Source organism: Ictalurus furcatus, chromosome 25 (genome assembly GCF_023375685.1).
Source record: "Ictalurus furcatus strain D&B chromosome 25, Billie_1.0, whole genome shotgun sequence".
NCBI classification, from domain to species: Eukaryota; Metazoa; Chordata; class Actinopteri; order Siluriformes; family Ictaluridae; genus Ictalurus; species Ictalurus furcatus.
Window position 1 is genome coordinate 17,998,672 of NC_071279.1, and position 23,533 is coordinate 18,022,204.

Genomic DNA, 23,533 nt, shown 5'->3' on the forward strand with positions numbered 1-23,533 from the left:
ACAGTATGAACGCAATGACTTGCTGTAGGCCTTTCACGGTACACTTCACAAAATATGCAAATACATTCATATAAACGCTGTGGCCCTGGCAGTGGATTTGCATGTTTTGAGACGTGTATTGGGGGGAAAAAAAGACTGAGAATCCAGTGGCTTTAGGGTTGTTTTTTTTTTTTTTTTTACATAACAAATGTGCTCTAAAATACTGAAGGGGGACAGTGAGTTTGCCTGAATTGATTGATTTATCATTATTGTTTCTTTGTTTATTTACTTACACTTGTTTACAGCGTAAAGATCAATGAGACTACTGTGGATGGTGCCATAATGAAACCGTGAAGATGGCTGTGGATGTTCGTCTTTGGATATCTTTAGGACTGCGATCGCTACGAATAGTTTTGTGCCCAAATCTCCCTCACTGAACAGTTAATAACGTCAACGTAATAGACTTCAAGACAGACTTAAAACGATAATGAGTTTAGAAATGACTCTGATGCTCATATTTAGAAGTTGCTCATTAATTCGTAAGTTCCTGGTTACACAATTGCACTTTTTGACTATTATATAGTACTTGGGTATAGAAGAGAAAGTGTTTATTGTTTTACTATCCGTCGTGACCCAGATGAGGACGGGTTCCTGTTTGGGTCCGGTTCCTCTCAAGGTTTCTTCCTCATGTTGTCTCAGTGCGTTTTTCCTCGTCACCGTCACATCTGGCTTACTCATTAGGGATAAATTTATACATTTAAAATGTATATCCAGAATGTATATATTTCTGTAAAGCTGCTTTGTGACAATGTCCTTTGCTATACAAATAAAATGTAATAAAATTGAATTATTTACCATATTTATTAATTATTCATTATTATGGTGATTAATTACCATATTTGTTCTTAGATGTCTATTAATGTCATGCCCTATTACTTGTAAGCTTCTGGTCTTGGTAGTATGTCAATTACTTGCGAATATTTTAAAATATATATATATATATATATATTCTGGGTGTGTACAGTGCTGCCAACTTAGATTTGGCAACTTTTTAGATAGCTTATTGACTTTATTTTTTTTTTCTGTCCTGCACACAATATGGCTCCCCAGCTCACATCACAACTGCTGTTATAGGAGTTGAGATAGCAGGTTCACTTGACTCACCACCAATGTCTGACTTGAAGTTAAGCTTGTGCAAGCCGATGCTCCCAGCAACCAATCACCGATCACCATTGTTCCCAACGACCAATCACTGCTCACCATTGTTCCCAACGACCAATCACTGCTCACCATTGTTCCCAACGACCAATCACTGCTCAACATTGTTCCCAACGACCAATCACTGCTCACCATTGTTCCCAACGACCAATCACTGCTCACCATTGTTCCCAACGACCAATCACTGCTCAACATTGTTCCCAACGACCAATCACTGCTCACCATTGTTCCCAACGACCAATTACTGATCACCATTGTTCCCAGTGACCAATCACTAATCACTGATATTTGTCCCATAAAAGTGAGTTATTCCAACTGTAACTGTTTCTATTGTCTATTTCCCAACTTCTCATTACAAATGCGCAGGAAATAAGAGTGTAATTCAAGTAGTCTTTTGAGTTTCTGTTTATATTTCAAATCAGGTAATACTTTGATAATTTAAATATTAATTCACTTTCTGCAATATTTCTGTTTGTTTAATCAAACTGATCTATCATGCAATTTTCTGCGCTGTTATCCTGGAAAAAACAAATCGGCTGTTGCACCTTTAAAAAGCAAATCAAGCAATAACCAAACCACTCTTTAATTCCAGTTTGTTTGTTGTTGTTTTTTTGTAAATAGCATAGGATAAGGAAGCCTTTTATCCATCCATCCATCCATCTTCTACCGCTTACTCCTTTTCAGGGTCGCGGGGGAACCTGGAGCCGATCCCAGGGAGCATGGGGCACAAGGCGGGGTACACCCTGGACAGGGTGCCAGTCCATCGCAGGGCACACAATCACACACACATTCACACACTACGGACACTTAGACACGCCAATCAGCCTGGAAGCCTTTTATTTACTGGAATAAAGTTGGTATGATGCTGGACGTTCGATATTCGCGAAAATGCGGAAATTAAGGGACCGTCTCTAAAGTTACATACGACATTGATAAACACGTTTCTAACTTCAAGAGCATTTGAAGGGAATGACTTACAGTCATATAACCAACTGTACAGTGTTCATCTGGGTGTCAGTCATGAGGCCCACCTTTTAGAGTTTTCATATTTATCAAAATAAGCTATTAAATCATATGTAAATTAGACATGAATTTCACTGCAAAATGGGCTCATACACAAAATATACCATTTTTAAAGCTCCAGGTGTTTCTCATACTTGACACCTGGATGAACACTTTCCAGTTGGTTGTGTGATTGTACATCATTCCCTTCAAATGCTACTGAGCTTTAAATCATGGTATATTTTGTGTATGAGCCCATGCAGTAATAAAATACATGACAATATTTACATATGTTTTAATAATTTATTTTGTTAAATATCAGAAATCTAAAAGGTGTTTCTCATACCTGACACCCAGATGAACACTGTACAGTTGGTTATATGACTGTAAGTCATTCCCTTCAAATGCTATTGAAGTCAGAAACGTGTTTAACAATGTCGTATGTAACTTTAGAGACGGTCCCTTAATTTCCGCATTTGCGCGAATATCGAACGTCCAACATCACACCAACTTACGAATATCGAACGTCGAACCAACTTTATTCCAGTCTTTTATTTCCGAATTCAGGTTTGTCGCGGACGCAGGATTTTATTAGCGAATATATTTATTTTTTATTTTACTTCCGCCTCACTAATCCGTCCGCGCTGATTGGCCCAACATATTCGCAAAGGATTTCGGGTAGGAGGTCGTGTATCGAGATGGCGCTATCGAGCACCATTTTGAAGCCTGAAAACGATCAATTAGGAGGGTTCAAGTGATACAACACATTACGTGAATGGTGAAGTATGTCTTTAAAAAAATGAACGAGTTTTACTTTTCGTGAGAAGAATAATAAAAAAAAATTATCCGGGTAAATGGGAGTTGTAGTTTTTCAACTATGTCAACCCTAGCTTGTGAGCAGTAAAGAAACCACAACTCCCATACGCCTTAGCGCGGGTAGCACTGCATGCGTCACGCGTCAACGAATGTCCGCGTGTAGGCGAGTCACGTGCGGCGCAGCTCGCGCATCGCCTGGCTGTTGACTGTTGGTCTGATTGAGCAGGATCTCCTTCTCTCTCTCTCTCTCTCTCCGCTTCATGCTTTCCCGTTAAAAAACTCGACTGAAGAATGAGCGATAACGATGACATCGAGGTTGACAGTGACGTGAGTGACGTGAAATGTTTTTTATTATTATTTTTATTGTCGCTATTACAGTCATTGGACTTGTAGTAGTGTAGCGCGAGCGGCTTTTTTTTTTTTTTTTTTTTTTTGGAACGCGCGAGACGCCGCGCTGTTTTGTCGATATCTGATCCTCTTCAGCGCCCTGGGTAGCTTTAGCCACTGAGCTAACAGCATAGAGAATCATAATCTCTCTCACACACACCGATAAAAACCTTTACAACGACAAGTAAAAAATAAATAAAAAGATAAACCTGACTCGGAGATGTTTAGTGGTCAAGCTACAGTGCTAGCTAGCTGTGGCTAAATCCTATAACATAGCCACAAACTCCATCCTCTAGCAGCAAGTGTAATCCTCTTCTTTTATTTCTTTTCTTTTCTTTTCTTTTCTTTTTATTTTACAGGAAGAGTCGCTGAGATACCATTATGTGGTGCGCAATAAACGGAGGAATTAATAACCTTTAGCCTTTAATGATAACAATGATAACAACAACAACAACAACAATAATAATAATGACTGCTTAACTACAATATAATCAGTCCAGAAATCACTCAGAAATGGTATAAAAAGAGTCTTATTTTATTTTAATAACTTTACAAGAGTCAGTTTTTACATTACAGACTCCTGGATTTATTTAGGAGCCTCCTTTTATCTATCTATCTATCTATATCCATCTCTCTGTCTCTCTCTCTACATATATATTGTGTGTGTGTGTATATATATGTGTGTATATATATATATATATGTGTGTGTGTGTGTGTGTGTGTGTATATATATGTATTTATGTGTATATATATATATATGTGTGTGTGTGTGTGTGTGTATATATATATATAATATATATATATGAACTATGTATATGATCTATCTATCTATATTATCTATCAATCTATATATGATCTCTTTATCCATCTAGACATGATCTATCTCTGTTTATCTATCTATCTTTATGTGATCTATCTATCTATTTATCTATCTATATATATCAGCGTATATAAATATAAACAGATCTAGTAAAGGTCAAGTGTAGTACACAGTGTTTCCATGGCAACGCAAGTCCTTTCTTCCTGAAATGCACTACAAGGAATTGTTTACTACAGCCGTTCTCAAACTGGGGGCCTCCAGATGGTGTTGTGGGGGCCACATAGTAATTCTAGAACAATGTTATTTAAATTTATATATATATATATATATATATATATATAAATATAAAAATTATATATATATTTTACCTGTATGTAAGTCGTGATTCTGAACCTTTACACTATGATGTATATAAAAAAATGAGAAATATTAATAAATGAAATCAATTATACACCGCACACTATGACGTGCACCAAACGGAGACATCCGTTGATGTATTAGTGCACAGTACTGTTATCCACACGCGGATAAATCCTCGGACTATTAGGATATAAATGGATGAGTTTTTAGATGGAGGACGTAGTCTCTTATCTTAAAAAAAAGTGTGTTCTGAAAAGTGTGATTTTAACCGTGGCGTGGATGTTGTTACTTAAATGAGATGGAGCTGGTTTGAATACAACCCCGATTCCAAAAAAGTTGGGACGCTGTGTAAAATGTAAATAAAAAAGGAACGCAATGATTTGCAAATCTCATAAACAGTATGGAATGGGCAGCTTGCACATCTGGAAAGGCACCATTAGTGCTGAAAGGTGTATACAGGTTTTAGAGCAACATCTGCTTCCATCCAGATCCCATCCCATCTTTACTTCTGAGAGACTCCGCCTCTTTAAGATGCTCTTTTTATACCCAATCATCTTACTGACCTGTTCCCAATTAACCTAATTACTCGCAAAATCTTCCTCCAGCTCTTTCTTTTTCCTAACACTTACTTTTCCAGCCTTTTTTTTGTCCCCCGTCCCAACTTTTTTGAGATGTCTTACAGCCATCGAATTCAAAATGACCTTATTTTTTCCCCTTAAAACGGTACATTTCCTCAGTTTAAACGTCTGATATGTTTTTCTGTTCTGTTGTGAATAACACCTGGGCTTATGAGATTTGAGAATCATTGCGTTCCGTTTTTATTTGCATTTTACACCGCGTCCCGACTTTTTTGGAATCGGGGGTTGTGTATCTCAGAAGCTGCTGTTAGTGCAACAAAAAACAACCTAGATTCTGGTGGCAAACTCATGACTCGGAATTTCCAACCAGGAAATAACCGGATACTCGGAAACCTCTGTGTTCGGCAGGTGACGTTAAATCAAAAATGGCCGCTCACAACATCAACAGTGAAACACAGCAGCACTTCGTGGCTTATAATGAGTTACACTGTATATACACGTATTAGCTGTAAAATTCTAAATTCTAACTCCTCCTTTCAGAGAGCATACTCTGCTCTGATCGGTCAGACGTCCCAGTCTGTCGTGATTGGTCTTCCACTGTCAGCGAGCAGCCGATGAAGACCAGAGGCGGGGCTTTTTGTTACAAACCTACATAGGTTAGTACAGGAAGTAAAGTCTAACGACTAACGACTCGTTTCAGCTGTCCAGAATCGATTCCTTCTTTTCGGAGTCGATAACTCTGTTTGTCGTGCGCTTTGATCGTTGAAACAAACAGCTCTATAACGCGCTACATGAAAGGGAATATTTGAAAAACCGCAATATGTGCACTTTAAGTCGAACGCACATTAGCTACAACAGTACGATGTAACCGCATGATGTTACGTCCGCGTAACAGGTTTACGAATGTCAAAGGTTTTGTTTTTTTTTTAAACCATCAGCTTCATGAAAGGGAAAAAAAAAAAAAGATGAAGGTGGCAGTGCTGGTTTGAATTGTTGCTGTGAACGTTTCTTATGTCTTCGTTTCGTTTCGAATGTAAACGCGACTCCCTGATGCCGCATAGCTCGACTTCCCTTCGTAGCTAGAAGTTAGTACACACACACAAAAAAGTTGAGAATCGTGTTTTTAAGAATCGATTCTTGGGTGGAAGAGAGCGTCACGATGTGTTCTACAAACCTCTGATAAATGAAAACAAAGCGTCAGAAAGTCATCGAGGATGGAGGGTGTTGGATTTATCCATCCATCTTCTATACCGCGTGTCCTACAGGGTCACGGAGAACCTGGAGTCTATCCCAGGGAGCATGGGGCACAAGGCGGGGTACACCCTGGACGGCGTGCCAATCCATCGCAGGGCACACTCACACACACATTCATACACTACAGACACTTGACATGCCGGCGGGAATCGAACCCACAACCCTGGCGGCGTGACGCAAACGTTCTAACCGCTAACCCACCGTGCGCCTTGTTGGTTTGATCACGTCGCTGTATCGAAGTAGACTGAAGCGCTTTATTTAAATCGTCCGCTTTATCGACTACACCAGTGGTCACCAACCCTGTTGCTGGAGATCTACCTTCCTGAAGACTTTATCTCCAACCATAATCGTGTCCACCTGACCAGCCTTAAGAAGTTCTTGATCGACTAAAACTAGGTGTGTTGGATTTTGGTTGGAGATGAAACCTGCAGGAAGGAAGATCTCGAGGAGGAGATCTGGTGGCCACCGGACTACAGGCTGTCAACACGGGGTCATGTGACCGTCATGAAGCGGCCAGTCAGCTGACTCTCAGCCGGTGTTTAGTGTTTCATCTACAGACTGTCTGCCGCTTTTGCTTTCACTTCACTTCACTTCACTTCACGTAAACAGCTCTGAACCTGTGGGCCTTTGCCAAATAGACAATCCACAACCTGTGAACTGTAACAGGAAATGGGATTTAATTTTTATATATATATATATATATATATATATATATATATATATAAAAAAGGACTACACGTACATATTTGAGGACCATTTATAGATTACAGGAGTATAAAATGTTCTAAAAAAGGCGAAGATTATAATATAGCCTGGAGTCCTACCCAGTTTAACGTCTGGAATGTAGATATGAGATATGAGAAGAGCTCGTGTCTGTCCGTATCTCTTCTTTGCTTTTGTCTGAGCTGAAAATATAATAATTAATACATCATCGCATCGTCCTTTTCCTCACGTTAGTGTCTTTAGGTCTGTTTGATTTGACCCCCGTTCCTTATTCTGCTGGCTGAAAGGTTTAAAAGTGTTGAATATATCCTCATCGATGGTAATGATGATGATGATGAACACGTGTTGCATCTTTTAGATTATAATCGTTTTTAATTATTACTACAAAAAGACATCACGTCATCTTAAACCTGTAGCGATCCTCCCTGATGTGGGCAAGCTTTAAATATCAACTTCTTTTATTACGTAGGAATAGGGCTGGGCGATATATCGATATAACGTGGTGATATCGTGATAAATGATCACGCGATACACTTTTCTGAGATATCGTTGGTATGTGATGTTTTTTTTTTACTTTTTTTTTAATAATTACAAATAATATTTGACTGAATGGATGCCGTTGGTTTGACAGAATTTTTTTTTTAACTTTGTAGGCGTTAAAGAAAAGTATCGTCAAACTCAGTTTAACAGTTTAAGTTTATTTTACTGCTGTTTTGAAGACTGTTTTTTTTTAAAATAGCTAAATGATGTATTGTTCTACGCATCGTGTATCGTAGAAATGTCCTCCAGTAACGAGTGGATTGTCGATTTTCCTGGATTTGTCCATCCTTTGGCATTGAAGCTGCTTGTTGGATTTGTTACCAATGCAACAGTTCAAACCTGCTCAGCTGGTTCAACGTAAACAAGATTTTATATTTATATATATATATATATGTACACATACGGTGCCCTCCACTAATAACAAAGACGGCTGTGAAAAATTGTCTTTACTGTTTAACATTTTGAGCTTTTGTTTAAAAAAAAAAAATTCACGAAAATACTCTGCTCTCATGGAGATCAATCATATTTGCAAATACAACACCGGTTTATCAAAAAACAACCTTTGTTAAATGTGTGTGCAACAATTCTTGGCACCCTTTTAGTCAATACTTTGAGCTAGCTCTCTTTACCAAGATAACAGCTCTGACTCTTCTCCTGTAACGCCTGATGAGGTTGGAGAATACATGGCGAGGGATCTGAGAGCGTTCCTCCGTACAGAATCTCTCCAGATCCTTCAGATTTCGAGGTCCACGCTGGTGGACTCTCCTCTTCAGTTCACCCCACAGGTTTTCTATGGGGTTCAGGTCAGGGGACTGGGAGGGTCATGGCAGGACCTTGATTTTGTGGTCAGTAAACCGTTTTTGTGTTGATGTTTTGGATCATCGTCCTGCTGGAAGATCCAACCACGGCCCATTTGAAGCTTTCTGTCAGAGGCAGTCAGGTTTTCATTTAATATCTGTTGATACCATTTGAAGTTCCGGTAGTGTCTGGCAAACTGAAGATGCTCGAGTTTGTTTTTGGATGAGAGTGGAGGCTTTCCACGGACACAAAAACTCTTAAAGGGACAGGCAGATTAAAGCAACGGTGCTAACGGCAAAATGCACAACAGGAAAGTTCTCTGAATTAGCGATGTCATGTGGGCGGGGTTAACAGACTGAGGTAAATTCGTTGCCGTTAGCTTGGCCGGCTAATGCACGATGGAGATCAAACACTCGGAATCATCTGAAGGGGTTTTGATGGAGCTGGCTGGGAGGCCCGGCAGTAGTGCGCTGCAGTAATCCAGTTTTGAGATGATAAGAGTCTGGACTGTGTCACCTGATCAGTGAGCTAAGGTCTGGTTTAGATCGGTGAGATCTGTCCACGTCGGGCATGTCAGTGTTTTTCTCCGTCCTCAACTGAAGGAATTACAGACCATGTGACCTGCTGTGGACCTGCTTACCTTTTTACGTATTTTGTATGTAGACAGAAGCAGCAGCTTCCCCCTCTCCGCCTCTCCCAGGTGCCCCCCCCCCACCCCTTCCCGGTTGGGACTACACGTTGTTCCTCTTCAGGGTTAGGCAGTGCTCATGTTTTCGTTTGTTGTTTTTTCGTTTGTTGAAAAAATAGTTTTTTTTTTCAGAGGTCTTTTTTGTCTCCATACTACGTAGCACGAGTGCGATCCTGAAGTCTGATTAAAGGGGATGTTATAGAGACAGCTACAGCTATTAGCCACCGATATATTCACACGCGCTACGATATACGTTATTTCGTTTTCTGGAAAGAAAGGGATGCGCATCGCTAATGAAGTGCCTTGTGTAATGCTCACGCCGTCTTCAGCGAATTTATCGACGAATCAGTTTACGAACTCCACGGATTCCTCGCCTGCTTCAGTCTTATCAGATACAGTACTGTATACCCAGATTCACGACACGACATCCCAAAGTCGCTTCCCCGCGGCGTGTAACACTGTGTATGACGGTGTAATAATCCGGGTTGCGTAGACAAAGCACCGTTTTGAAACGTGACCCTTGTACGTTAAGTTAATCGCTGTCGTTTATATACGATGTGAAGAAGAACACGCCGTTGCTCACCACAACGGAACCAAACAACCATCTGTTTTTGGCTTTTTCCTCACAACCACCCGCTCGTTTGCGTCATGACAACCACCGACAGTGTCGCTTCAAGCAAAACATCGACGAACAATTAGAGGATTTTCTGTTTGTTTTTTTTTGTTTGTTTGTTTGTTTGTTTTCTTTTGTTTTGTTACAAGCTTATGTACCTCCCTAATTTCTCCATCTGGGGATTAATAAAGTATGATCTTATCTTACAGACCGACTTCGCCGTGAACGTTTCCTTTCGTTTTCACCACCGGCTTGTGTGGTTTTTAAACGGTTGTTTTCAATACAGCGCTTTTATTATTATTTTTTTAATTATTTTTTTTTTTCCTGTAACGAGCATAACCGAGCACGACAGCCCTAGTTATGGGAGTACGCTGTTCTCTGTGTACACAGTCTCACCGTATAGTGCTACAAATGAAGAAATGACTGCGCTAGTACCGATCGGATGGCGTGGCGTGTCGTGTCGTGTTGTGTTGTGTGGTGTGCACAAGACTCTTTTCACACTTCACACAGTTGTTCTCAAGGTGGTGTCGTCACTTCTGTGTGAGGGTGAGAGAGTGTGGTTGGTTTAACGAGGGCATTTCTTGTGCAACGCCAATGACTTCCCAATTTCAGACCGCACTAGATGACAGTACATTACCCATGCGTGAAGTGTTAACCTGTTTGGTCAGGAGACACCCAGGCACTGTGTATACTTCCTTGTGTGTGTGTGTGTGTCATCACAAAGCCCTACTTACTGACTACTACACATTCCCAACCCATGTCCACACAGTAGTGGACTAGTCGGACCGGCATCGCGTCCTCGGCAGGCGTATCGGCGGAGGTGTGCGAGACTTCATCTCCTCGCCGTACGCGATCGGAGTCGAGATGTCCGAGTTTTATCTTCTGTGCCGAGAGGACGAACTTTGTTTAATATCAAGGTTTTTAAGCAAATATCGAATCAGACATTAAAACAGCACTGAGACGACGGAGAGCTCGTCTCGGTACACGTTCGAGCGTGGATTCGTACCAGTTTGTTTACGCGCATTGATGGTGACGATGGCGGTTAGTTTGCGGTATAACGTAAAGGGCAAGGCATACCGAATACCTCAAAGCATACATGAGAACAATATACCTGATCCTCAGGATAAAAGCTTTGTGTGCATTACCGACCGTATACAGAGCCACACCCTAACCTATATAACACACCATGCTCGTGTGTTGTCAACGAAACTCATCTGGATAACTGGTTTGCTTCAGGTGGGGAAGAATACAGAAGCGAAAGAGACTACAGTTTGCTTAGTATTGAAAGAAGCTATAGAACCTGTGTGGTTTTTAAAATGTTTACATATTCAACAGTGAATTAATTCAATGTAGTCACGCGTAGCAGCCTATTTTATTCGGTTTTATTTCACCTAGAGACATTTGACAAGACAAGACAAGGCAGCCAACTGTCACCACTAATAACCTTCAAACAGAGGAAATAAATAAATAAATAAATAAATAACACGAGTTGTTGGCCAAGATCAGGATGTTTATTACACACACGCGTTTCCTATTAGAAAGAATGTTGAGCAGTCTTAAAGGGATAGTTCACCCAAAAATGAAAATCCTGCCATCGATTCCTCGGCCCCGCGTCGTTCCAAACCCGTAAGACTTTCGTCCGTCTCCGGAACACGAACGGAGACGTTTATAATGAAACCTGGGAGATTTCCGCTCCTCCGCTTACAGTCCAAGTAACCAAAACTTCCAAGCACGCACCAGAAAGTTCAAAGTCGTCCAGCTGTTTAATCCGAATTTTCACGAGAGAACCACGACGCGTGCGTGTCGCGTCGACGCGAGAGTCGAGATCTGTAGACGTCTTTTGTTCTAAAGATCGTTCTGTGTGAGCGGAGGTTCTCGCGATACGACGGGACCCCGGAGCGCTGCACTGTGTACGGCAGACGAGGAGGGACGCTGTACACAAACTGAGTCACTTGGAACAATCTTTGCAATGAAGATGTCCGCAGATTTCGCCATGGAGGAGGATTTGGATTGTTCTCGTCAGTGCGTCAACGCGACACGCGCATGCTTCGTGGTTCTCTCGTGAACGCGGAAGAGAAGATATTTCGTGAATAAAGACTTCATTGCAAATTCTTTGCGCACACAAAGCGTCCGTTTCGCTTCATTAAATTGGGATTAAACCGCTGGAGTCAACATGGATTACTTTTACGACGCCTTTACGAACTTGAAAGTTTTGGTTACTTGGACTGTAAGAGGAGGAGTGGAAATCTCCCAGGTTTCGGAGACGAACGAAAGTCTTACGGGGTTGGAACGCCGCGAGGGCGAGTAATTGATGGCAGGATTTTCATTTTTGGGTGCAGCATCTCTTTAACTTGCAGGAAACCACCACGAGCAGTAAATCGTTCTCGTCCAGGTGACTCAGACCGTGGGATTATTGAGAAACTCTGACTCAGTAAACCGAAACAAGTCGCTCTACACCTTTTGCATTCGATGGACACCGTGTCCTCGGCGGTTCATTACCCCCTGCTGGTTAGGAGAACACCGTGGCAACACCTGAATCTCCCCGTGAGGGATTAATAACTTATCTCGTCAAGCTCATACCGAAAGTGTAGGCGTGACCGTGCAGTTTGTTGCTGAGGTTTACTGGCGCGCAGCGTGGCATTTAAAAACCTCTCGTCACTGGAAACGAAATGAAAATGAAACCAACCTGAGCAGCAGCACGAGCCAGTCCATAAAGTAGGCAAACACGCATGTAAATAACGACGTCAGAATATAGCTACGTCCTCTATATGACCTGCGTTCTAACCTGCACCGCGGCGTTAACCTAAAACACGTACTCTACAACCAAAAGTATGTGGACACCTGACTGTCACACCCGTGTGTGGTTCTTCTCCAAACTGTTACCACAGAATTTAACGCACACTCTTGTCTACGATGTCTTTGTACGCTGTAGCATGAAGATATTTACTTTAACTGGAACTAAGAGGAACCCAACCACAGCCACGCCCCAAAATCTAGTGGACAGTAGATTCGGAGAAGAGTGGAGCGCATTCTATCAGGAAAGGAGGAATACGTATGGAATGGGACGCCCGACAAGTGATCCGGTCGTGCGTTCACAAACTTTTGGCCGTGAAAGAAAGTCAGTCCTGTAGGGTTTGTGTCTCTCTTCCTGTTTGTTAAACCTACCCGTCAACTACCAGTTAAAATAAATAAATTAGCCCGGATATGAAATTGCACGTGTCGCAGATGCCCGTTTTTTTAAATTTGTATTTTTATACATGGAACAGATGGATGACTTTGTGGTTTTTCCATCATAATCAACACACTTCACCTTTTTAAATACGTATTTGCTATTAAGTATTAAATATGCCTGTACGTTGTGCTCTGTGTACGCCGTGGTCCCTGTGTTTTAGTTTTTTGTTCCTTTAATGAGTCACTGGATGTGAAACAGGTTTTTTTTTTTTAAACAATGTTGGCCGTAATGACAGTTGCGCCAGAAGCCGTATTGTTTCCGTCCCAGTATCAGCCCAGCTCATTAAAAACAGAGTAAACTGGAAGTCACTTCTACCGTATATGATCCAGCCCAAAGATATTCAAATTAGATTAGAGTAAAAAAAACAACAACAACAACAATCCAATATGGCAGTGCATCATCGACTGCAGGAGATCGATGACTTAAAGTGCATCCTGTTAAATATTCAGCACACCTAATAGCTGGGGAAATCTCCCGCCTAGAGTAAACCTAGCGACTCTTTAACGTCAGTCTACAGCACTGTGGGGACTCGTGATGGGCGCAGTTAGAGAAATACTCCTTGAAGATCACAATTTTAATAACGGGGGGTGGGGGTGGGGGGAGAGACAGACACGTGGGTTATTAAAATAAATAAATTAATGAGGTAAATAATCCCTGTGCTTCGGGGGTTTCCTCCTGGTACTCCGGTTTCCTCCTCCAGTCCAGTGACATGCGTTGTAGGCTGATGGAAGTGAACTATTGACTCGGGCGTAAGGCTCGCACGTATTTGTTTTTTTTTCTTTCCTCCCGTGTCTGGATCCGTATCGGATTGTTTTGTGCGTACGTTCTACAGCACCATCACGTTGTACCCTACAGGAAGCCATTTTAAGTGAAATTCAAGATGGTGGACATGCGGTGTCAGAATATATACATTATATATGTATGTATGTATGTGTGTGTGTGTGTGTGTATATATATGTGTGTATGTATATATATGTGTGTATGTATATATATATGTGTGTGTATGTGTATATATATATATATATATATATATATATATATATATATATATATATATATGTGTATATATATATGAAAATAAAATTTTTGGTTTCTTTCCTTCTTTCTTTGTCTTTTTTTCATTCTTTCTTTTTCTTTCCTTCTTTTTTCTTTCTTTTTCTGTCCTTTTTTCTTTTTTTCTTTTTCCTTTTTCTTTCTTTCTTCTCTTTCCTTCTCTTTTTTCTTTCTTTTTCTTTCCTTCTCTTTTTTCTTTTTTTCTTTTTCCTTTTTCTTTCTTTCTTTTCTTCTCTTTCCTTCTCTTTCTTTTTCTTTCTTTTCTTTTTTCTCTTTCTTTCTTTTTCTTTCTCTTTTTCTTCTTTCTTTTTCTTTCTTTCATTCCTTCTTTCTTTCGCTCCCTTTTTTCCTTTTTTTTTTTTTTTCCTTTTCTTTCCTTCCTTCCTTAAGTCAATCAAATTTATTTATAGTGCACATGTAAAAACAACCAAGGTTGACCAAAGTGTGTGTGTGTGTGTGTGTGTGTGTGTGTGTGTGTGTGTGTGTGTGTAGGATTATGAACATGATCTCTGATGAAACCTCTGACTGTGTCGTTGCAGGCGGACAAACGAGCTCATCACAATGCGCTGGAGCGCAAACGCAGGGACCACATCAAAGACAGCTTTCACAGCCTCCGAGACTCTGTGCCCGCCTTACAGGGGGAAAAGGTCAGTACACATCACAGGTTAAAACCAACACACACACACACACACACCATGAGCTGCTCTGAAACGTCCCACATGTTTTACATTAGCTTTAGCGTACACTGCAGTACTGAATGTCTGTAATTTCCTCCTCAGAGAGTCAGTTAGGCTCGTTTGAATATGAACATGAGATCATTATCGCTATCACTATATGCTCTACAAAGTGCAGTGCATTGTGGGATTACAAAGGTGCACATTAATTGTTAATTATCTGATTGTAACCCGGCATTTTAAACAAAAGCCGTTCAATACGTTTTCGACGGCGTTATTGAGATAATAAAACAACTAAGAGACAGAAATGGAGGAAAAGATTGCTCGACTTGTGAACGTTTTCCCCCTGTTAAATTTAAAACACAGTAAAAGTGCTGTAACGTGCAGCGTGTGTGGAATTCAATCCGTGCCAAAAGTACTGAACGTAACTTTTCAAGAAACGAACAACGATATACAATGAGAGAAGAAAAATAGAGTTTTCGTTTACGCTTACGTTCGCCGTTCTGGCACAGACCTCTCCTGTGGGCGGGGCTTAGCAGCGCTTTACTCACATTGGCTAGTGAGGTTTGGATGGACAGCTCCCTGACCTGGAAGTACAGACTTAATTCTATTTATTTTGACTTTTTTTTTTAGTACTTCACTTAACAAAAAAATGACACACAAATACATTTCTGAAAACAGTAGCTTTTTTTGGGGGGGGGGGGGGGCTTATGTAATTAAATGTGTACAAATAAGTAGTCATGTCTCTTTCATTCCAAACATTCCCCGTTCTGAAATATAATATATTTTCCTTTTGTTACAGGGTCTAATTTTTTTCTACGATATCCGATCCAACAATTTCTTGGTTTCTTTTTCTTTCTTTCCTCCTTTTCTTCTCTTTCTTTTTATTTCTTCTTTTTCTTTCTTTCCTTCTTCCTTTCTCTGTCCTTCCTTCCTTCAGTCAATCATATTTATTTATAGGGCACATTTAAAAACAACCAAGGTTGACCAAAGTGCTGTACAAATATAAAACTAACTACATACAGCAAAGTAAATGACAAGTACTATAATAAACAGAAAATAAACCACAGTGATCATGGAATATTGAGTACTGAATATTTCCCTCTTTCTTTCCTTTTCTTTCTTTCTTTCTTTCCTTTCCTTCTTTCCTCTTCAGTCGTATCAGACCTGATGGTGATCGTGGGTATCGGCTTGGTGTCGTCTCTAATACATTCTCAAAGAAATGCGTTTCCTATAAATAAGAAATGACGTAAGGAAGTATAAGCTCCTTCCAGTGTGCCTAATCATGCTGTATCGATACGTCGCAGAAGTCTTTCATAATAGCAACGCAAAAGATAACAAAAAAAGGGAAAAGAACAACTATTTTCATAACAGGCATTAATACGTTAAAAATAAATGCTTCAGTGCAGGGGCGTAACCCGGCCTGGGATTTAAGGGCTGTAGCCCCGAAGTTTTTTTTTTTCTTTAACGTCAGTAAAAGAAGACGGCGGAGTTATAAATTTTATATCTTCAGTGAACGGAGACGAGACCAATCAGACAGGGTTTACAGGAAAATACGTGGAAATACTCGCGTCCTATTGGCTGTTATGACGCGGAGTGTATCTGGGTTTTTTTTTCCAAAGTATTTTTGATGGAGAAGAATCTGGGCTCAGCCCCGGATGATTAACAGTCCAGCTAACACCACTTGTTTAGTGATACTGCTTTATAAATATTAGAAAGGCCAAAAAAAAAAAGTCGTCGCACACCCTAATATTTCACCGCACCACCGTTAGCTTTGATTAAGGCAAGCGTTCGTCGTGGCTTCGTTTCCGACAACCTTACGCAACGTCCCGTTTCATTTCCAATCCAGAGGCGCGTTCACTTTCCTCCAGCACTTCCCGAAGACCTTTAATGTTGTCCAATTCATGTGTGAAAATGATTCCTTATGCTCCCCGAACGACTCTTTCACAATCCGAGCCAGATGAATCTTGGCATCGTCATCCTGGAACATGCCTGTGCCGTCAGGGAAGAACAAATCCGTTGATGGGATAAATGCTGCGTACTCGGCTGACTTCATTTTACTGCCGCTGGACCTGGCCAATTGAAGCAACCCCCAGTTCATCACACTGCCTCCAGAGGCTTGTACAGTAGGCACCATTGCTCCATGCGCTTCCCTTCTTACCCTGACGTGCTCATCGCTTTGGAAAAGGGTCATTCTGGATTTATCAGATCACATGACCTTTTTCCATAGCCCCACTAAACATGTGGCTTTCACAGCTGTTTGGTCCAAATCCTAGAAGTTCTCATCGCATTGTGCGTGTGGAAATGCTCTTCGTTTCACTATAAAACATCGTTTTTTTTTTTTACGATGTGACGTCGCCGAGCGTTTTAGAGCTCTCCGATCACGATCGTTGAAGAAGTGGACAGTTCACCACTCTCCGTCCAATAATGCCTGCTGCCTTCAGGGAAGAGTTTTTATTTTCATTTATTTATGAATTTATTGAATAAAGTAACTGATAAGGAGACGTTGTTTCTGTTGTGTTTGTTTTTCACGCTCTGTGTATGAACCAGGCCTCCCGAGCTCAGATCCTAGACAAAGCTACAGAGTACATCCAGTACATGAGACGGAAAAACCACACGCACCAGCAGGACATCGACGACCTGAAGCGACAGAATGCTCTGCTGGAACAGCAAGGTGAGAAGCTCCGTCTCCATCCCACCTCCTCCTCCTCCTCCTCCTCCTCCTCACACCACGCAGGTACTCATCATCTGCTCAGAGTTCACCATGCCAAAACTCAGCACTGTGCTTAAACCCTGAATCTGGTGCAGAAACGTCCTCTCTCCCTCCCTCTCTCTCTCTCTCTCTCTCTCTCTCTCTCTCTCTCTCTCTCTCTCGGTCTCTCTACCTCTGTCTCTCTCAGGGTACGACTGAGTGTTCCTTTTAATATTACAAACGTAAATACTGTGTTCAGTTCAGGAATTATCTTCAAACGTGTGTATCGTAAACAATGGTGACAAGTATTTTTTTTTTTTTTGTTTTTGTCCCCCCCAACCCCACCCCACCCCCCCAGACATAAACCGAACATTCTGCTAAAATCACGTAGACACTACAGCTGGGCGATACGATAAAAATATCACACACGCAGGCCTGTCACGATAATTCCATCGATTCCGTCATGGACTTGTGCTAGGACATACGGACGTGACGGCGGTCGTTATTACCGACCTCGAGATCGCCCGTCGTGTTCACATGCGTGTTCGTGTACAGAAGAATGAACGTCGCCAACATTTTAGCCGTTCGCGCCGCTTCCGTCCTCTCGTCCGCTCCAGTGCTGTCCAACTTCAATCGGATGAAAACTTCCAACGTCGGTGGAATTTAAGATAAAAACACACATCGGAGTCGCAGGCGTGTCGCGCGCACTAGCAGCGGTTTTAATCGAAACACTCTGAAAACAACGGGTCGGATATTAACGGTGCAGTAACGGTGTTTTTAGAAGAAGGTAAATGTAGAAAGAATAGCTGTAGTGTTTCAGATAATCCAGTCGTAGTCAGTAACGCGGGGGATCGAGGAGGCGTTTAATCTGCGTGAGCTGAAGCGGAGCGGTGACGGGACGGCGGTGAACTGAAGCGCTTTACTAGCGGGTTAATGAATTAACTCACCCGAACGCTTCCTATACACACACGAGATTAATCAGATATTTACACACAGCATAAACACAATATTACAACTCGCCAACGCACTGAACGACGCCAACGCATGAGCCAAGCTGAACTTCAGTACGGCGCCAGGGTAGAGCGGGTAAGTCACGTCGTGAATACGCTGTTTCCATAACAACGCACTAAAACACGCACGAGGAAGAACTACAGCGTAAAAAGTCCATTTTATTTATTGTTTTGGTTGTGTGGCTTTTATTTTATTTACGTTTTATTTATTTAGGATGTATTTTTTTTTTTTGACATTCCAAAACCAATGTCTGAATATTTTTAAGTATTAAAAGTTCATCACTCTGTGAAAGGCTGTACTTGCATTATTACTCTGTTATATTATCATTATATCAGTGGCATTAAAATGACAATAATATCGTTTATCGCAATTATTTTCCGGGACGATATATCGTCCGACACAAGGAGCTATCGTGACGGGCCTACCTACACGACGTATATCGCAACACAATCTGCCAGCAATACGGTAGTTTGATGATCGTTTCTTTTAAAGGTGCAATAGGCGATTATTTTTTATATAAATAAAAAAAACTTCTATAAACACCAAATCATAAAAAAACCAAACATGCGTTAAGTTGTAGTCTTGGCAAAAGTGTGTAAAGTTTGAGAAAACACGCTTGGAAAATGGACTCCTGGTCCCGAGAGCTCGTTCATATTTGTACGCGCTTCCTGTCAGACGTTTTATAGATACTATCATCTATGGGCTACTGAAGTTCTGGTGGGCGGAGCTTCATAAATATGGGTGGGAATTATTCAAATGTCAAACCCACCTAACCGTTAGAGACCTGATCTTTTTGGGGGGATCTTACATAATGCACCTTTAGTGTCTACGAATATGTATCTCCTTTTTATATTTTAAAGAATTATTTATATATATATATATATATATATATATATATATATATATATATATATATATATATATATAAAAAAAAAACAATTACACTCTGTAAGTGTTATCATTTTACAATTTAAAGTACGAAACTTTAACACCGCTTCGGCTGCCTCCTGTCAGTTTGTAACGAAATTTATTTCACAAAAATAAACTTTATAATCAATTTTATAATACGTCTCTGTGACACAATATACTCAGCTATCCGCAGTATCAGAAAAGCATATTGTGACATGATTTATAACAATATAAAAATGATCATATCGCCCAGCTCTAGTACACACGAGTTAGAACTAGTTATTATTATTATTATTATTATTATTATTATTAATAATAAATGATATATAAGCACCTTTCTGGGTACCTAAGGATGCCGTACATTTTTTAAACATATATATTTTAATAGCACTACAAAAGAAAAGAAAATAGAAAGGAAAATAAAACAAAAGCAATATTTATTATAACCACTTGTAATAAAAAGTAAATGGTTTAGTGAAAATGTTGTATAAATATTAAAAAGTAATAAATATAAGTACATGGTATACATAGTAGCTATAACTGTAACAAAGCACTGACACTGGAGACTCCTTCCATAAAAGTCTGCTTACAGAAAACTTCTCCGTATCAGCGATTACAGACTGCGTTTAACGTTTTACATGCAAGTCCCTGAACTTCTGTCAGAGCTGCTTTTATAGAAGATGAATCAACACCTCCTGACCAATCAGAACGGAGACTTCAGCAGCGCTGTGGTTTAATTATACTCTTAATACGTTATCGTTTCTATAGTAACAGCTCGCTTAAGGGGGACTTGTACGGCTGATGCTCCACATTTTCTAAGACTTTCTAAAAGAAATGTATAATCGTTCATGTGTCGTTTGGAGAAGTTTATTTAATATTTATGGAAGGAGTCGCCGGTGTCAGCGATTTGTAACGGCGCTTTGTAAAGTTTCCTCACACGGGAGAGTCTTCAGGACAGAAGTTTCCTTATCTGATTTCTCGGTTAAATGATAAGCTGTGGAGAGGAAACGACAGAGGAAGGGGGGAACGGGAGGGAGGGAGGGAGGGAGGGAGAGAGAGTGAGAAAGGGAGAGGGTGAGAGAAAGATATGAATAGAGTGATATGGAGAGAGAGATGGAAAGAGTGATATGGAAAGAGGTGAAGAGTGATATGGAGAGAGAGATGGGAAGAATGATAGGGAAAGAGTGATATGGAGAGAGAGAGATGGAAAGAGTGATATGGAAAGAGTGATATGGAGAGAGAGAGAGATGGAAAGTGATATGGAAAGAGTGATATGGAGAGAGAGATGGGAAGAGTGATATGGAGAGAGGGATGGAAAGTGATATGGAAAGAGAGAGATGGAAAGAGTGATATGGAGAGAGAGAGATGGAAAGAGTGATATGGAGAGAGAGAGAGAGATGGAAAGAGTGATATGGAGAGAGATGGAAAGTGATATGGAAAGAGTGATATGGAGAGAGAGAGAGATGGAAAGAGTGATATGGAGAGAGAGATGGAAAGAGTGATATGGAGAGAGAGAGAGATGGAAAGAGTGATATGGAGAGAGAGAGATGGAAAGAGTGATATGGAGAGAGAGAGATGGAAAGAGTGATATGGAGAGAGAGAGATGGAAAGAGTGATATGGAGAGAGAGAGAGAGAGATGGAAAGAGTGATATGGAGAGAGAGAGATGGAAAGAGTGATATGGAGAGAGAGAGAGAGAGAGAGAGATGGAAAGAGTGATGGAAAGAGTGATATGGAGAGAGAGAGAGAGAGAGAGATGGAAAGAGTGATATGGTGAGAGAGAGAGAGATGGAAAGTGATATGGAAAGAGTGATATGGAGAGAGAGAGATGGAAAGAGTGATATGGTGAGAGAGAGAGAGATGGAAAGTGATATGGAAAGAGTGATATGGAGAGAGAGATGGGAAGAGTGATATGGAGAGAGAGAGAGAGAGATGGAAAGAGTGATATGGAGAGAGAGATGGAAAGAGTGATATGGTGAGAGAGAGAGAGATGGAAAGTGATATGGAAAGAGTGATATGGAGAGAGAGATGGGAAGAGTGATAAACAGAGAGAGAGGTGTGGGTGAGGGAGCGACTGGTCCTGTACGGTCTCTGTAAGGTGAGTGAGAACAGGAACTAACTCGTCTCTCCACAGCATTAACTCCAACTAGAATCTGTTCATGTCCACCATGTGCTTCATTAATAAATGAATAAATATAAAACCTTGTAATGGAGGCCAGACTGCTGGGGTATAAACCGGGGGCAATAACACTCCACATACCCTTCCTAATGCCCTTCACATCGCGCCGCGGCTGGAAGAAAGGTCGAGGTGTTGTTTCAGAACACCATCACGCTCCTACATGACTGCACGGTTGATCTGAGTGAATGTTCCTGGTGTGTGTGTGTGTGTGTTGTGGCAGTTCGAGCGCTGGAGAAGGTGAAGGGGAACACACAGCTGCAGGCCGGCTACTCCTCCTCAGACAGCAGCCTGTACACTAACCCTAAAGGCAGCACCGTATCAGCCTTCGACGGCGGCTCCGACTCGAGCTCGGAGTCAGAACCCGAGGAAACGTCCACCAGGAAGAAGCTCCGCCAGGAGGCCAGCTAAGACCAGCACCTCCTCACGCGCTTCCAGCTTCTCCTCCGCTGCTCCCTTCTTCCTCCTCAGTGTGCACCAATCAGAGACTCCACAACTTCCTGTTTCGTGTCTTTACAGGCTTCCCAGACACCGGCCCACACCCAGAACCAGAACCAGACCCAGGGAGCTAGTAGAGAAGGACTCGTAGCACACGTCTCTCTCTCTCTCTCTCTCTCTCTCTCTCTCTCTCGTCCGTCCTCCCTCCGTCTCTCTCGGGCCGGCTCAGCAGTAACAAGCAGCATCTCAAACCCACAACGAGGCAGCTTCATGATTTACGGACCTGACGCTTCTCCCGTATGGAAGCTTACAGCTCCGGGCACTGCTCAACAATTCCTTTGTGTTTTTTTTTTTTTGTACATGTTAAAAAGAACAAAAAAAGCAAAAAAAAAAAACAAACAAACATCATAATCATCCGAGTACTTACCCTTAGCGTGACCGTTCCACAAAGGAGCGGTTGGGTCATCTTTCTAAATATTTGTACTTTTCCACAAGAGAACGTTCTACACCGCGAACGCAGACCGATCGAATCTGATCAAACCACTGACTAAATTTGGTTTAAAAACAATAATAATAAATGAATCAAATTTTCTTAAGTTGTTTTATCGTGAATTAGTGAGTGAGTTAGTGAGAGATAGCTGAAAGTTTTTTTATATAAAGGAATACATTAATTTATATTCTCCCCTATAGATATATATATATATATATATATATATACACATTATAGATATATAGATAGATATTATATGTACTGGGTTTTGTACGTTTCATGCAATTTTGGGGAAATTAAATTTAATAAAATGTCCCCCATCGCCACAGTTTAGAAAACAAAATGTCTTCAGGGAAAACAAAATGTCCATGCTGATTGATTTTTTTGACGCACCTCCCATCCACTCCTTTTTAAAAAAAAATGTTCATGTTTATAAGTTGTGTGTAAGTGTGTATATATAAAAAAATAATTTTATCCATTTTTCCCCCCCTCATAGCACCTCCTTAAATTGATTCCGTTCCACGGAAGTGACCGGTATGTCGTACGTACCGCCAACAAATCGTCTTGCAAAATTGAGGCCTACCTTTAACTACGAGACTATAAATAAAAACTATTTTATCCTTTTCCCTGACTCGTCAAGTTTTATTTGGGATCATGTACACGTGTATAGTAGATCTCGTACCCCGTGTTCGCACGACGAGCGGGTGGAGAGTCCTCGTGTCGGACGGTACGACAGAAATAAACGATCGTATCGCGACACTCCTAGACGTTTCTATCATACACGACACGGTTTACCGACAAACTGCATTTAACAATCAACCTTTAAAAAAAAAAAGTGCTTTTAATGCTTTTATTTATTTTATCGTCTACAAAAATGACCCTGAAAAGCGGGAAAAATTGTTTACGAGACTGTTTGTAAATAAGTTTACAGTGTTAATGATTTAAACGGTGTCAAATCGGTCGCTTGTTATTTTAAACTAAAAGAAACATGTACTGAGAGACAAATGATCACAATATCGAGTAAGGACTGCTACGGGTGTTGCTTGTGGGCGTGGCCTGGCCATTATTATTATTATTATTTTT

The 23,533-nt window shown here is 40.9% G+C and overlaps 1 protein-coding gene across 3 annotated transcripts; it reads left to right on the plus strand.

Moving 5' to 3' along the window:
* Positions 1-2,842: 2,842 nt before the first annotated feature.
* Positions 2,843-23,531, plus strand: max (myc associated factor X). 3 transcript variants are annotated; one of them, XM_053613754.1, is made up of 4 exons: positions 2,843-3,342; positions 14,554-14,708; positions 17,286-17,472; positions 21,746-23,531. In XM_053613754.1, the coding sequence occupies exons 2-4, from the start codon at positions 14,574-14,576 to the stop codon at positions 21,931-21,933; spliced, it is 510 nt and encodes a 169-aa protein (XP_053469729.1). In that variant the 5' UTR covers positions 2,843-3,342; positions 14,554-14,573; the 3' UTR covers positions 21,934-23,531. The 3 variants fall into 3 exon arrangements, with proteins under 3 accessions (XP_053469729.1, XP_053469728.1, XP_053469730.1); XM_053613753.1 differs by having other exon boundaries at positions 2,860-3,342; positions 14,601-14,708; XM_053613755.1 differs by having other exon boundaries at positions 2,872-3,342; positions 14,601-14,708; positions 17,286-17,409.
* Positions 23,532-23,533: the final 2 nt, after the last annotated feature.

Bases quoted from the DNA above. Each gene is read 5' to 3' on its own strand.
- max (XM_053613753.1), top strand. From the start codon at position 3,307: ATGAGCGATAACGATGACATCGAGGTTGACAGTGAC. The intron at 14,709-17,285 runs GTCAGTACACAT...TGTATGAACCAG, and splicing joins CCGCCTTACAGGGGGAAAAG to GCCTCCCGAGCTCAGATCCT. The intron at 17,473-21,745 runs GTACTCATCATC...GTGTTGTGGCAG, and splicing joins CTCCTCCTCACACCACGCAG to TTCGAGCGCTGGAGAAGGTG.